We start from the raw sequence: 15,672 nt of genomic DNA, 5'->3' as shown, positions 1-15,672 counted from the left end.
AACGCCACAACATCAGCCCAGCATCACGTGTCTCACTTGTTCACTTTAAGATTTGACATACGAGTAATTTGAGTTACGAGCTCCATCACAGAATGAATTAAACTCGTTAAGTCAAGGCCCCACTGTATATTTTAAGTAAGTTATAAACTCTATGTTAATTTGGTAATTTACAATTTTATATAATTTTAAAAGTTTTGTGTAATTCTATTGCTATGTTTTTCAGTAAAAAAAAAGAGAAGAAAGAAAAGAGACCAACTGTCAGTGTACTTACAATGGTGAGTTTTGAATTTATTCACTATTCAGAATACATAGGAATTGACTTCTCCTTATCTAGAAAAGAGATATTTTACCTCGTATGATTATTTCTGGGAAAGCATTTGAATGGAGAGGTAAACCAAATTGGTTTAATTTAGCTTATTTTCAGGGTAATGCCAATCATAACTTGCCATGTGAATTGAGCCTCAGTAGCCACCCTTTTTGTCCTAGGTTTCATTATCCTCCTAGTTAGTTATGTCACCAGTGATCTGTTAATCTATGCCAAGCACTGGGCGAGATGCTTGCATAGATAACAGATCTCTCAGCCACCTGGATGAGACCAGCCACATAGGACGCAAGGTTCCCTGTCTGCAGTGGCTCTGATCAGAATCCTGGCAGTTTTGAGGTCAAAGTCCCTGGTATTCATATAATAAAAGTTTACAATGGATTATTTATTACTGTGACTTGGTACATGTAATCATTCTTCTGTGCTGAATAATTGGCAGTTCTAGAATGTGAAAACCTTAATTCTTTATCTCATTTTCTGGTTGCACAAAGGTTGCTCAGAAACTTTATTTTCATCAATTGGAAATAAGAGAGGGGTTTTATAGATGTGACTGGTTGATGGTCTCTCTCTCTCTACCTGAATTGAAATTAAATTCATTTTGAGACCAAAACATTTCTGTCTTTCATAGTTTAGTTTTTATTTTATTTGTAGCTTAAATTTTAGAACAAACCTTAGATTTTAGAAAATTTAACAGACTTAATACACAGAGGTACTACCAATACTATTCAAGGCGCAAAAGAATAAAAATCTAGAATTTCAATGTGAGGTAATCACACACATACTGCTCTATATGCCATGTATTGTTCTAAACACTATATATATGACCTCAGTTTTTCCTTACATAGGTACTATTCCTTCAGATAGATATTATTATTCTAATTTTACAGATGAAGAAGGCCACACACATTAACTTTCCAACGATAAAGTATGGGGCCAAGATTCAGACCTGGGAAGTTCATGTTCTAAATCACAGTGCTCAGTATGGCATAGAAAGAATGTATTCTAAGCCTGTGCTAAAGTGCTGTACTACAAATATGGCTTTCCCTTGTGTCTTTTTCCTGAAGAGTTGACACAGAAAACTGTGAACTTAACTTATATGTAAAACCTATAAACACAAGGACCCATTAAGAAAGTTTAACAGTAAAATGCTGATGTTATTGGCATTGCTATTAACATTATCCGGTTAAGACAAAAACTTATGTGTGTCAGGGGGTTTCCAAGAACCCCAGGTTTGATGATTCACTAGAAGAACTCACAGGACTTGGCATGTAATTACACTCAGGGGTAAGATTTATTGCAGCCGGATGCAAAGCAGAACCCGCCATGGGACAAGGCACATAGAGGGACATCCAGGAGAAACCAGACACAAGCTCTCCCAGCGAGTCCCACTTCATTCTCCCAGCAATGAGCTGTGACAACACATGTGAAAGGCTATCAGAGGAACTCAAGACTCAGCATGCAATGTTTTTACTGGAGGGGGTGGGGGGGCTGACCCTGGGGGCAGAGCACGTACTGAAATCCCAAACTCCCAGAAGGAAGGCAGGTTTTCAGGATCCACCACATTGTACAAATAGTTCCGGCCTCTTTATCAGCTAGGGTGGTCATAACCCTCCCCAAATCTAAGTTCTAGGCACCAGCTAAGGGCCAACCTTGTATGCAGGCCACTCTTAATAGCACATAGCTAGCAAGTTCAGTGCTTCCTCTCTGCCAGGCATCTGTTAAGCACTCCCTATATATTATTTAACTTCGTCCTCACAACAACTCGATGATACAGGCACTTGTGTTGTCCTTATGCTCCAGATGATGAAACAGACTCAGAAAAGTTAAGCAACACATTCAAAAGTCACAAGCTAGTAAAGCAGCAAGCCTAGATAGAATGTTGCCCACATCTGCATAATCTAGAGCCAGTGTGTTTAACAACTTCATTTATGATAGTTTGTGGTGGGGGAACCTTTTATCTGCTTGGAATTGAAGAGTCCTTTGTCGATGCTGTTCTCTTCTGATCACCTGGTCATTTCTCAGTCATTGAAGACCACTTGGTTCATTATCTCCCTTTTTACCCCTGGTGCCCCTACTATCTTAGGTGACCTTTATAGGCTTATAGAGACCAATTCTTGACCTTCACAGATGCAATAATTTTGTCCTCCCCTTCACCCCAGCCATCACTCATATACTCACATCCTGGATTTTGTTATTTGAAACGGTTCTATTTCCAAAGTGACCAATTGAAGCAGCCAGTTTGAATTAGCCAGCCATCTCCTCTCTTTGCAATCTGGTCACTGTTCTCTCTGGATCTTGAGCCCACTGACTCACCAGTTTCCCTCAGCCCCTCCCTATCTTCTTCCTCTTTCTTATCTAGCTTCAAGTAATGACTCTCTCTTTAGTTATTCACTTGCCCAAACTATAAACTTCTTTTTGCCTCTCTTTTATCATAAATAGCCCAGGCAAATGCAGACACTTGCTTTGGTGCTGGAGAAAAATCTCACAACAGGGTGTATCCAGCACAGACTAGGTGCTGTTCTTCCGTTCTTTCCCCAGTGTCAAACCTGTACTCTTCCAGTTTCCTACCACTTACTCCCTGGCCCTCAAAACCGCCTCTCACTCTTGGTGGATAACCTCTTGTTTCACAAACAAAATGGAAGCCATCTGACATAAGTTTCTCAGCTCTTCTCTTCCAATCCACAGACACCTGGATCCGTTCCCTTTTCCTTCCCTCCTTTTATAACAGGGAAGCATCTGGTCCTTAAAACTCACTACTCACTTGAACTTTGACTCCTATATAATTTGCCTTCTCAAGAACCTTATATTATTTAATATTCTTTCTTCTATGTATCTTCAATCTCTCCCTGTCAACTGGGTCTTTTCCATTGGCATTTACACATCAAGTGTCTAATTTTATTAGTGCCCCCCTCAATAGATTTTTTTGTATTTTCATTGTTGACACTATTACAGATGTTCCCATTTTCCCCATCTTTGCCTGCCTTCACCCAGCCCCCTGTCCAACCCCTTCCCTCTGGCTATCACGACACTGTTGTTTGTGTCTATGGGTTATGAATATACTAGAGGCCCGTTGCACGAAGATTCACACAATAGGCCTTCCTTCCCCTGGCTGCCGGCACCGGTTTTCCTCTAGCACCCAGGACCCAGGCCTTTGGTCCGGCCGCAGCGGAGCAAGGCTTGGCTTCTCCGCTCCAGCCGCAGCAGAGAAGCCAAGCCTCTTCAGTCTTCAGTCGTCTTCAGTCTTCACTTGGGCCAGAGCCTTCAGTCTTCGCTCAGTGCCTATGTATGCAAATTAACCCGCCATCTTTGTTGGGTTAATTTGCACACTCATCCTGACTGGCTGGTGGGTGTAGCGAGAAATTTACATATTTCTCTTTTATTAGTGTAGCTGTTTGGCTAATCCCTTCACTTTCTTTCATCCAATTTCCCCTCCACTTGCCCCTTTAGCTAGCAAGGCTGAATTCCTTCTGCAGGCTCTAAGAGAGAATCTGTTTCCTTCCCTTTTTCAGCTTCTAGAGCAGTGGTTCTCAACCTTGGCAGCACATTAGAATCACCTGGGAATCTTTTTCAAATCCTGATTTCTGGGCTCATCCTCCAGAAATTCTGTTTCTTTGTTACTAATGTTGTGGCCCCATAACAAAGAAACAGAATTTCCGGAGGATGAGGCCCAGAAATCAGGATTTGAAAAAGATTCCCAGGTGATTCTAATGTACAGCCAAGGTTGAGAACCACTGTTCTAGAGGCTGCCTGCGTTCCTGAACTCCTTCCTTGCATCACTCCAGCCTCTTATTTCAGTAATCATTCATTGCTCCTGATTTTGATACATTTGGCTCCCTCTTACAAGGACCCTTGTGATTGCATTAGGCCCATTTGGATAATCCAGAATAACCTCCCTATTTCAAGATCCTTAACATCTTCAAAGGCCCTTTTCCCATGTAAAGAAACCTATTCACAGGTTCCTGGGATGAGGATGTGGACATGTTTAGGGTGAACAGGGCATTATTCCACCTTCCACTCCTGGTCTAGACTTCGTTTGCTCTCCTAACCACTCTCTTTACTGCTAGTCCCCCTCCTCCATTTCTGCTCGTCTGAAAACTTTCCTCCATAGTAGCCACATCACATCACCTCAGTTCCATCCTTAAGATGCTCTAGATGGGAAATTTAGAGTAGAACCCAAATTCCCTCCTGTGGCTATAAAAGGCTTTCCATATGACCTCTGTCTCATCTCTGACTTCACTATGGACTCTTCTTCACTCTGCTCTTGCCGCAGTAGTAATTCCGTTTGGTCCTTGAGACATACCATCCCAGGACAAAACTTCGCATTTGTTCTTCCTACATGGAAGGTTCTGCCTCCAGATTGTCACATGACTGATTATATCCTTCCTGTCACTGAGGTCTCAGCTCATATATTGCCTCCTCAGAGAGATGTCCCTGGTCAGCCAGTCTAAGCCAGTAGATCCTGCGTGTCACTGTGGTCCAGGCTCCATGAAGGCAGGGGTTTCGTATGTGTTCTTCGTTGATAACCAATCCTGTAGTTAGCTAACAAGGAATCTACAGTAGCAAGCAATGGGAATAAGCTTCACTTTTTCTATCTGCTTTATGGGCTGCCATTCACTACCTCCAAGAGCTGTTCTGCTCTTTATTTCTCTTCTCAACTTGTCAATTCAATACTTATTCCTATTTCTTGCTACTGTAAGTTCCTTGTTAGCTAACTATAGGATTGGTTTCTGTTTCTATAAAGAGTATATAGTAGTTCTAAAATTTTGCTTTTTGCTGCTGTGTTTTTTATCTTGATCTTGAGCTTTCTTTTGGTTTACATGACCTGCCCAGACCCAGTTTTTACTCAGTTTCCTCCCTACAAACCTGCTGACTAGCCCTAGGCAGTTTGGCTCAGTGGATAGAGCGTTGGCCTGCAGACTGAAGGGTCCCAGGTTCGATTCTGGCCAAGGACATGTGCCCGGGTTGCAGGCTTGATCCCCAGTTGGGGGAGTGCAGGAGGTAGCCAATCAATGATTCTCTTTCATCATTAATGTTTCTATCTCTCTCTCTCCCTCTCCCTTCCTCTCTGAAATCAATTTAAAAAAACACCTGCTGACTATATCTATATCTTGCATCCACAGAAGGAGCACCTGCCACAAATAGCCACAGCTGGCATCCTCCTGTTTCTTTGTTTTCTTCTATTTGGTTTTCTTTCGGTCCTTAACTAGTTCTTTGAATTATACAGGTGAAATATTGTTTCCCAAGTGGGCCTTTCAAAGAGCCTCAATACCATTTCCCTTACCGCACCCTCTTTCTGTCGCTTTTTAGATCCAGAGAAGTCTTTCTTTTCTTCTTGTGACTGGCCTGCAGTAAAAGAGGTTTTGCAGGTCTACACTTGCAGTCATTATGACCACCATCTGTCTTCTCAGGAAATCTGTTCTTTAACAAGCATCCATCTTAATTCATCATTTTCCTCTTCCCTCTCACTATAGAGGCCTAATTACATTAAAATCATTTTACATTTATGCCAATGCTATTATGCAGCAGATCTGTGACCCAAGCCACTTTCTTAGAGCAATAAAACGAGTGCTCAATGGGGTTTGCTCAATGGGGTCCTCCTAGGAGCCTCTGGCAATCCAGATTTTTCTTGACTAAAAAATTTTAAGTTAAAAAATGGCTTCTGTTCTTGGAAATCAGAGCAACATATACTATTACTGTACCATTAAAGATTTTACAACTCCCAAGAGGAATGTCTTATCTCTCTCATCAAACCTCATGCATAAGAAAAGGAGACATAATGAATTCAATATGAAGAAGTAGGTCAGAGCTCAGTAGAGGAATCAAATGCCCTTTTTTGTCGTTGTTGTTAATCCTCACCTGAGGATATTTTTTCCATTGATTTTTAGAGAGAATGGAAGGGAGGAAGAGAAGGGGAGGGGAAAAGAGAGAGAGAGAGAGAGAGAGAGAGAGAGAGAGAGAGAGAGAGAAAGAGAAAGAGAGAGAGAGAAGGAAACATCAGTGTGAGAGGTGTGAGAAACATTGATTGGTTGCCTCCCGCATGTGCCCAGGTATATGCCCTTGACTGGGAACTGAACCCTTGACCCTTTGGTGTGTGGGAGACATTTTAACTACTGAGCATACCAGTCAGGGCGCAAACCCCCATTTCTAATTAGGCTATTGCAATAGTTTGGCTTGGACCAGGGTGGTAGTATAAAAAATGTTTGGGTTTGGGGTATGTATTGAAAGTAAAGCAAACCATCCGTGAAACTGTGCTAATTGTTCCTCTTCTCTTTTTTTTTTAGTTTCGCTATTCAAACTGGCTTGATAGATTGTATATGCTGCTGGGGACTATGGCCGCCATCATCCACGGTGCTGGACTCCCCCTCACAATGCTGATTTTTGGAGACATGACAGATAGCTTTGCAGATGCAGGAAAGTTTCAGAACACAACTTTACCAAACATAACTTTTACAAATATGACTAATCAAAGTAAGTATGATTTGTGGTTCTGGTTTTATTGGAAGCTTAGGAAAAAACAATTACTTAGAGTGATATTACTACATATGCACTAGTGTGTTTAGTGTGGTGGGAGGTGGAGGGATCTGAGCTATAGTCCATATTTGTAATGAGTTTGATAAGAGAATATTCATGGGCATTAGGATGCACAGTGGAAGTGCTGGCAGAGGTATATAAAAAAAGAGAGCTCTATGAAATCAGAAATGTGTCAAGAAGTTTCAGGAAGAGGTATAGGAACCTCATCTTGACCTTGAATGATAATTAGGAGCCAGTAAAACTCTCTGACATATTGGATATGGGTGTAACAGACAGGAGTCCAAGATGGTTCTAAAGTTTATAGCCTGATAAACTGGATTGGGCTCTTCGGAAACAGATGCTAAAATGGAAAAATGGGTCTGAGAGAAGGTGTGTGTGTGTGTGTGTATATGCTAGAACTGGGGAAATAATCGCTTGTTTGTATACAAATGGAAATGATCCAAAAGAGGAGAAGGTGATGCCTTAAGAGAGGGAAGAGATTTGCTTGCTTTAGCGATATCCGTGAGAAAGGATGGGATATAATGCTCAAGAAGAACTATTTGCTTAAGGTAGGAGCACAGGTAGTTCATCTATAATAACAGGTGGGAAGAGAGAGTGTTTGAGTACCAATGAGGAGGTGAGAATTTGTGAACATTTTCTTTTGATTACTTCACTTTGCTCAGTGAAGTAGGAAGCAAGACATTTGGCTGACTAAGGAGATCTAAGACCATCCTCTAGGACTGATTTTCAGCCCGTGTGCCACAGGAAGTTTTAAAACAAGTAATACCTGACTATTTAGTCAGAGACACTGACCTCTTTTTCCTTAGACTGTCAAATAAAAAAGAAATGACAACAGCCAACACAACAATAGCCATCTGGTATAAATACCCTGTCTTGAACCATAAATATATAGGTCATATAATAGAGTTGCACCTTACTGATCATGTTCCATAAGATTGCATCTGATTGATTAATTCTTGATACCAGAAATCCTTATATGGGAAAGTGAATGGACTGTTAGAGTACTTTGGGTGTCAACAGATACACTCCCTCACACTTGATTGCGGAAGGGCTCTTTGATCGCTCTGAGCTTCCACGTCAACTTTGGTCACGCATAGATTGATTTAGACCAGTGATGGTGAACCTATGACACGCGAACTCATTTTTTTGGTTGATTTTTCTTTGTTAAATGGCATTTAAATATATAAAATAAATATCAAAAATATAAGTCTTTGTTTTACTATGGTTGCAAATATCAAAAAAATTCTATATGTGACACGGCACCAGAGTTAAGTTAGGGTTTTTCAAAATGCTGACACGCCGAGCTCAAAAGGTTCGCCATTACTGATTTAAACTAAGCTACCCAAAGACTTAGTTTAAAACCTGTGTGCACTCAGGTGGTAGAAATGTTGAAAATGCCTTTTTGAAAAAACACTTGCGAATATAGTGATACCCTGTAGCTTTTACAATGACCCTGCCACCTTCCCATCTTTAAGTCTCTGATGAGAGCCATGAATCCTTTCCCCAGAAGCAAGCACATGAATATTCGTAACATTTTGGGGTATTTAAGGAATTTTTATACCTGTCTGGTGATCTGGAGAACCCCTTCTTTGTGATCCTGAAGAGCACATTGTTTATCCTAAGGCAGGACTACTTCAATTCTGTGAATGCAGGTAATGAGTTAGGCCAGGCAATGTTACTGTATGTTTGAGCTATGTCAAATCCTTATGCATTTATTACATCCCTTTGTGGAATTCAAAGGAAGGTAACAAAAGGTTTGTGCCACCTTTGAATTGACACCTTACCACTCACCAAAAGGGGAGGGGGGATAGTATCAAACATTTTGATGCTGGACCTAGAGATGAGGGCAAATGAATTCTCTGATGCTTCTGGAGGGAGAGCCAGGCTACTGGGCCTCCAGATACTCTCAGACTGTTTTTCTTCTTGACGTCCCCCGGGTGTAGAACCTCATAACTTTGCCCTGGGGGTAGACTAGGTACCAGAGCCTCCTTGTTGGACAAGAAGTATTCCTTCCTTAAGGAGATTTGGATTTGCTAAGGCTCGTGAAAGTCTGAGCGTTTAAGCTAAACAGAGGGTTTAGCTAGACAGCGCTAACATCTTTCTGAGAGCAGATCTTTCTCTGCCGTGCACTGGATCCCTCCTTAGCTCTCTCTCTTGATACCTCACCCTGATGGTCAGACACCGGCCTTTTCCCTGCTCTTTTCGTTGTGGACCTGATTTCCTGATACCCGACTCCCAACGCTGTCCATCTTGTTGCCACATTTGCCTTTGCCTTGAAGTCTCTGATGAATTGAGCCTAGGGAACTCCACTGTGTGAGCAAAGGTGAACCGCTGCTGAATTTCAGTAGGATTCCCGTCTTCCTCGGGACTGTCCACTGTCTGGAAGTGAGCCCAGATAGAGGTGATTTTGACTTTAGGCATTTTGCATTGAAGGTGACAGGTTGGAAACAAGTGTAAATGACATTCAGGCCGTTGAAGAAATGAGACTGAATCTTGGTATAAAGAGTAGGACTAGAGATTTGGCAATATTTGAGTTGAAGGGATATTAAATCTCCTGTGATAGGATATGGAGAAAAGTAGAAGGAATTTGAGCCTTAAGCCTTGAGGAAAAACTCAGTTAACATAACTAAAGCTAACATTTACTGAGCATTAAATATGGACTGAGCACTGTTCGTAGTGTTTTACATGTATTAACTCCTTTATTCATTTCATGAACATGAGGTTGAGACTGCTTTACAGATGAGGAGGACATGGGGCCCAGAGGGTTGAGTACACTTAAAGTGCCGGAGGTCGTAGAGTTAGCAATTTTAGTATTTGAACCCATGCAGACTGGCCCTGAGTCTATACACTGAAGGAAATAGAGCAGTGGTTCTCAACCTTCCTAATGCCGCGACCCTTTAATACAGTTCCTCATGTGGTGGTGACCCCCAACCCTAAAATTATTTTTGTTGCTACTTCATAACTGTAATTTTGCTACTGTAATGAATCGTAATGTAAATATCTGATATGCAGGATGTATTTTCATTGTTACAGAGTGAACATAATTAAAGCATAGTGATTAATTACAAAAACAATATGTAATTATATATGTGTTTTCCGGTGGTCTTAGGCGACCCCTGTGAAAGGGTCATTCGGCCCCCAAAGGGGTCGTGACCCACAGGTTGAGAACCGCTGAAATAGAGGGACCCCGGAAAGGAGGACACTGAGGTTAACATGCTAATCCAGAAATTGGAGGACACAGGGGAGATTTGCCAGGTCTCATAGTGGTTAAGAGTCAGAGATACTCTTTACATAGTTCCTGATTCTTTATTGTCTCTAATGATTCACTTAATGGCACATCCACATTGACGGCCTTTCTCTTTCTCTGTAACTATATTATGGTAGTTTCTGTTCAATCTTCTACCAGGTTGTGGGCCAAGGAAAGGAGAAAATGAGACACTCAAATTTTAATATGAGTTAATAATTCAGATAAAAAGGGATAAATTGGAACTAATTTATTTTTATAGTTATCATTATAATCCCTACTCTCACTGCTCTAAAACTCATCTGAGAAACCTGGAAACTATTTGTAAAATGCCATTTCTCAAAATAGAATCTATATTTAGCTGCTAATCTATGAGTGCATGTATTGAGTGCAGATCTTGAATGTGTATTTCAAGACTTTAGTGTTGTAAGCAAAGGAAACATTGCCATCTGAGTCCTCAAGGCCAGCATTACAAGTATGCTCCAAACTCTCTAAAAATTTCCACGATGGATCTGTTTTCTTTTACTTATTCAAGGCTTTTCTCTGCTGCTGACCATTTCATTGGAAAAATTCTTATAGATAGATTTCTAGAAGATTAGGTACCAAGTAATGGCAATATAATTCCAAGTATATTATTTAGTGTGGCAGTTTATTTTTTAAGTTTGAGTTAAAACTTAAAATATGACTAATTTTTCTAGAATTAGTGAAACATAGTCAGATTTTTTTTAGTTGCTATCAAAGGAATGCTTTTCAGCCAAAAAGTAGATTAGTTACAACATGCTATCTGCAGTATATTATAAAAACATCAAAAAATAAATAGATAGGCAGCGAGTACCTGATCCATTCTAGGTGCTTAAAAGTGGGATGAATAAAGCAAGCCTGAATTACAGAATTGTGTGGGTGAAACAGAGCCTAGAAATTATCTTGCCCGAACCCTATTTTTATAGGTGTAGAAGCCAGTGCCCAGGAACTTGAAACCACATGGCCACGATGGAATTGATGGCTAGTTGACAGAGCTGAGTTCCTGAGCCAGGAGTCCTCCCTTTGAGTGTCTGTGTTTTTTTCTGCTCTACTAGTGGTTTCAGACTCTGCCTAAAATTGTAGCAAGCATCAGTATTTTCACTTGGTCTTTCCTCCAGGTGCCATCCTGGCGAGGTAGAGTTGCTTATTAGTAAGTCAGGTAGGTCAGCCCTGGGGCCTGAGCTGTGAAGCAGCACACACCAGGAGAGCGTGGCTCCTGGAGTCCTCTTTGTCTGCAATAGGCCCAGCCACACCCAGTGGCAGGCACTAGCCTGAGCAGTGCACAGGGATTGATCATCTAGGCCAGTGGTCGGCAAACTCATTAGTCAACAGAGCCAAATATCAACAGTACAACGATTGAAATTCCTTTTGAGAGCCAAATTTTTTAAACTTAAACTATTTAGGTAGGTACATTGTTATTAACTTAATTAGGGTACTCCTAAGGCTTAGGAAGAGCCACACTCAAGGGGCCAAAGAGCCGCATGTGGCTCGCGAGCCGCAGTTTGCCGACCACGGATCTAGGCAAAAGGTCTAAATTTCTGCACAAGAAGACCAGAAAACTTGGAATCATGGTATTCCTGAGTTAGAAGGACCTTGTGGGTCAAAAGTCAGGGGTTGACTATCTTCTATAATCAGAGAACCACCCTATGTAAATAACCTCTGTCACGGAAGCTTACCTGATCAGATAGTTGGAAGGGAGGCTTCCGTGGCTGAAAGTGGTAGATGGGAGCCCAGAGCCAGGATAGTCACTGATAGCGTTCTCTCCCACCTGGCTACACCTGATGCAGAGACAACGCGAAAGCAGCAAAGAAGCTTGACTTTCACGTTCTGTCAATGCAACAATAAATGTGTCCAGGCTGATTTTTTTTTCTTTATTAGTTATAAGATTTCCTTCTGATCCAAAATTAAAACAGGATCATAAGTAGCCGGGTAAGGATTCGTTTCCTTATCAGTCCTGGAATTTTCTATCGTATCCGGCTAGCCAGGAAGTGTTTCTAAATGGTATTAATTCTCACTAGTGTGTATCACGACCACATAAAGACAAACCAGCACTTGTTATTTGTTGATTTATTGATGGTAGCCATTCTGACAGGTGTGAGGTGCTATCTCATTGTTGTTTTAATTTGCATCTCTCTGATGATTAGTGATGTTGAGCATCTTTCCATGTGTCTGTTGGCCTTGCCTATGTTCTCTGTGTCTCTTTATTCCTGCCTCACTTTCTGTATTCCCCCTGAGTGTGGTCTTCCCCAGGGTTCTATGCTTGCTAGCCGTTTTCTCCTTGCCTGCCATCCTGTCCTCACAGGTGAGGAGAGATGGCTTTTTTCTCTCCTAAATTTAGCTATGGCCAGTAGTACATGACTCCTAAGTCTTTGGATCTGAACTCTCTCCAGAACTGGAGAGCCACCGTCTGAATACTTATTGGACATCTTCAGTTGAATGTCCCAGGTACCACAGAATAAAAATCTTCAAAACTGAACTAACATCTGATCAGACCTGCTGCTTTGGCTGACTGCTTATTTCCCACCATGACCCCACCCCGCTCCAGAAGCTCACACCTGAGGTCTCAATGGCCCTTTGTTTGGACTCTCTCGACTTCTGTTCTATCAGTTGCTGAGACCTGTAACTTCTCCCTCTCTAAATCTTATGGGCAGTGTCTGTCTTTTCTCTTCCCACTTAGATCCTCTTTCTTTACATAATTTCAGTAGCTCACGTCTCTCAGGCTCTCCCTGTTTTAATCTTATACTTTGCTGGCAGCTAAATCATCCTAGATCATACCTCTGGTTATGGGTTGTTTTTTGTTTTTTCTGAACAAACTGCTAAATGACTACTAGTTTTTATGCACCATACCTGTGGGGCCCAGATAATCTTTCCAGCTACATATCCACCTTTTCCCATCCTCAAAACACACCCCACACCCCAGTTGAACTGGCTCACTCATTCTTCAAACTTGCCGTGGACTTTTGTCCATGTTGTTCCCTTTGCCAGAAAAAGATTTCCTCCCCTTTCCCATACCTGTCAAAATCAGACCCATCAGAGCCAGGCCCTCTCATATCCTATCTACAATAATAAAAAACAAACATGCAAATTTACCATACCTCCACTATGCCTTAAGCCACGTCCACCAGCCAATCAGAGCAACTGTATGCAAATTAACCCAACCAAGATGGCGGCCGGCAGCCACGGAGCTGGAGCGAGCAGGAGGCTTGGTTGCCCCAATGATGGAGGAAGCTAAGCTTCTTGCCTGCCGCGGCCGGCTCTGAGCTCCACTCAAAGCAACAAAGTTTCAATTATATAAGTTAAATAAATCCCAGATACCTGCTTTCAGCCGGTCGTGGGTCGTGGCCACGGAGCTGGAGTGAGCAGGTGGCTTGGGTTGCCCCTGGCGATGGAAGAAGCCAGGCTTCCCTCCCTCCCGCCCTGGCTGGCTCTTAGCTCCTCTCAAGGCTACAAAGTTTCAATTATAGAAGGTAAATAAATCCCAGAATAAAAAAGAAAAAAAGGAAAGGCTGGGAGCTTCCATCACCAGAGGGTGCTTGGCCAGCCTGAAAACGGCTCTCAGCCCCTCACCCAGACTGGCCAGGCACCCCAGTGGGGACCCCCACCCTGAAGGGGGTGTGGCCAGCCTGAAAACACCCATCAGCCCCTCACCCAGGCTGGCTAGGCACCCCAGCCCCCACCCTGATCCAGGACACCCTTCAAGGCAAACCAGCCGGCCCCCACCCGTGCACCAGGCCTCTATCCTATATAGTAAAAGGGTAATATGCAAACTGACCCTAACAGCAGAACAACTGGGAATGACTGGTCACTATGACACACACTGACCACCAGGGGGCAGACGCTCAATGCAGGAGCTTGCCCCCTGGTGGTCAGTGTGCTCCTACGGGAAGCTCTGCTCAGCCACAAGCCAGGCTGACGGCTGCCAGTACAGCGGTGGTGGTGGGAGCCTCTCCCGCCTCCTCAGCAGCGCTAAGGATGTCCGACTGCAGCTTAGGCCTGCTCCCCGCTAGCAAGTGGACATCCCCCGAGGGCTCCCAGGCTGCCAGAGAGATGTCTGACTGCCAGCTTGGGCCTAATCCCCCGGGGAGCAAGCCTAAGCCAGCAGGTGGTCATCTCCCGAGGGGTCCCAGACTGTGAGAGGGCACAGGCCGGGCTGAGGTACCACCCCCCCAAGTGCACAAATTTTTGTGCACTGGGCCTCTAGTACTATAATAAAAGCCTAATATGCAAATTGTCCCCTTGACTTGGAGGAGTTTGACTAGGAGTTTGGCCACTCACTATGATATGCACTGACCTCCAGGGGCTGTGTGGAACATGGCAGGTGTCGGCAACACCGCGCTGGCAGTGGGCAGCAGTGGAGGCGCTGCCAGGCCCGATGGGCACCAACTCGGGTGGGACTGTGGTGGGATGGTAGAGCAAGTGATGGTGGGTGGCGCCAGGCCAAGGCAGATGCAAGTGGGGCCCAATTACCCTGCTGATCGCCACTCAGATGGTGACCAGAGGCAGCCATGGGGGACAGGGCTGCCGCCCCGCTCCCAGGCACTGAGAGAGCCTGGCAGGGGCCTGATGACTCAGGCAGAGGGGAACGCGCGCGGGGGCCCGGGGGCCCATGTGCTGCCCAGTGTCCAGAAGTCAGCTGGAACCTTCCCTTCCACACCAGATGCTCGCGCTTCAATCGACAGCCAGGCCTAGGGAACACACCCATGCACGAATTTCATGCAACGGGCCTCTAGTTATATTATAACATAACTTTTTAAATTATTACAAGATTAAAGGTGTGCTTCCTCAATGATCCAGCAATCTTGATTATGTCATTTATTCTATAAAAATATATACCGTGTATTCATATGTGTGTGTGTGTAACTAACTATGTTTAATGCAGCATTGCTTATAACAGTAAAATACTGGAAACAATTAAAATAGATGTAATTTTGAAAAAATAGAGATACACATATAAACACACATACTGACATGGAAAATTGGCCACTGAATATGGACTGTAATTCTATTTAAAAAATAAGCTTGTATATGTATTTGTGTATCTGTATGCATGTATTCAGAGAAGAAAACATGAAAAAATATACACCAAATATCAAACAGTGATTATCATGTGTGTTGGTGGAGGTGGGGTATTAAAGTTTTAGTGTCCAACAGTGTCAACATTTGCTAATACTATGTGATAAGCTCACTGGTGTTTATTACATTATCCTTTGTATTTTATATATTGTAAATAAAAATAAAAACTGGAAAAATGCAGTGTTAGATTTTAAATACTAAGTGCTTTGGTGTCAAGTCTGCACTGATATTTATTTATCAGGACAGAGACCCTAGAAAGACTTTTTCCTGTCATCTTTGAGTATATTTCACAAAATTATTTTAATTCAAGGATACCGATAGTCCTGCTGAGAAACTGCTTCTTCTTAGTAAATGTATGTTTCTTCTTGCAAATTAGCTCCATTGAATTTGTGTGTGTGTGTGTGTGTGTGTGTGTGTGTGTGTGTGATTGTTGCACATGGCCAGCAGTGAAGGATTTGAATGGATGCTGTAATGTTTACAC

At 42.8% G+C, this 15,672-nt stretch overlaps 1 protein-coding gene across 1 annotated transcript in view; it reads left to right on the top strand.

Annotated features, from left to right (window-relative positions):
* The window catches only part of ABCB1 (ATP binding cassette subfamily B member 1), an 80,206-nt gene that overhangs the window by 7,360 nt on the left and 57,174 nt on the right, over positions 1-15,672 (top strand). Inside the window, exons 3-4 of the mRNA XM_081102568.1 lie at positions 224-275; positions 6,604-6,790. Of these exons, the coding sequence (XP_080958694.1) occupies positions 224-275; positions 6,604-6,790 (239 nt within the window). The remainder of the gene's footprint in view (positions 1-223; positions 276-6,603; positions 6,791-15,672) is intronic.

This window comes from Myotis nattereri, assembly GCF_964212035.1.
Source record: "Myotis nattereri genome assembly, chromosome: 11".
NCBI lineage: Eukaryota > Metazoa > Chordata > Mammalia > Chiroptera > Vespertilionidae > Myotis > Myotis nattereri.
Note: the sequence above shows the minus strand (reverse complement) of the source record. Positions and strands in the feature narration are given on the sequence as shown.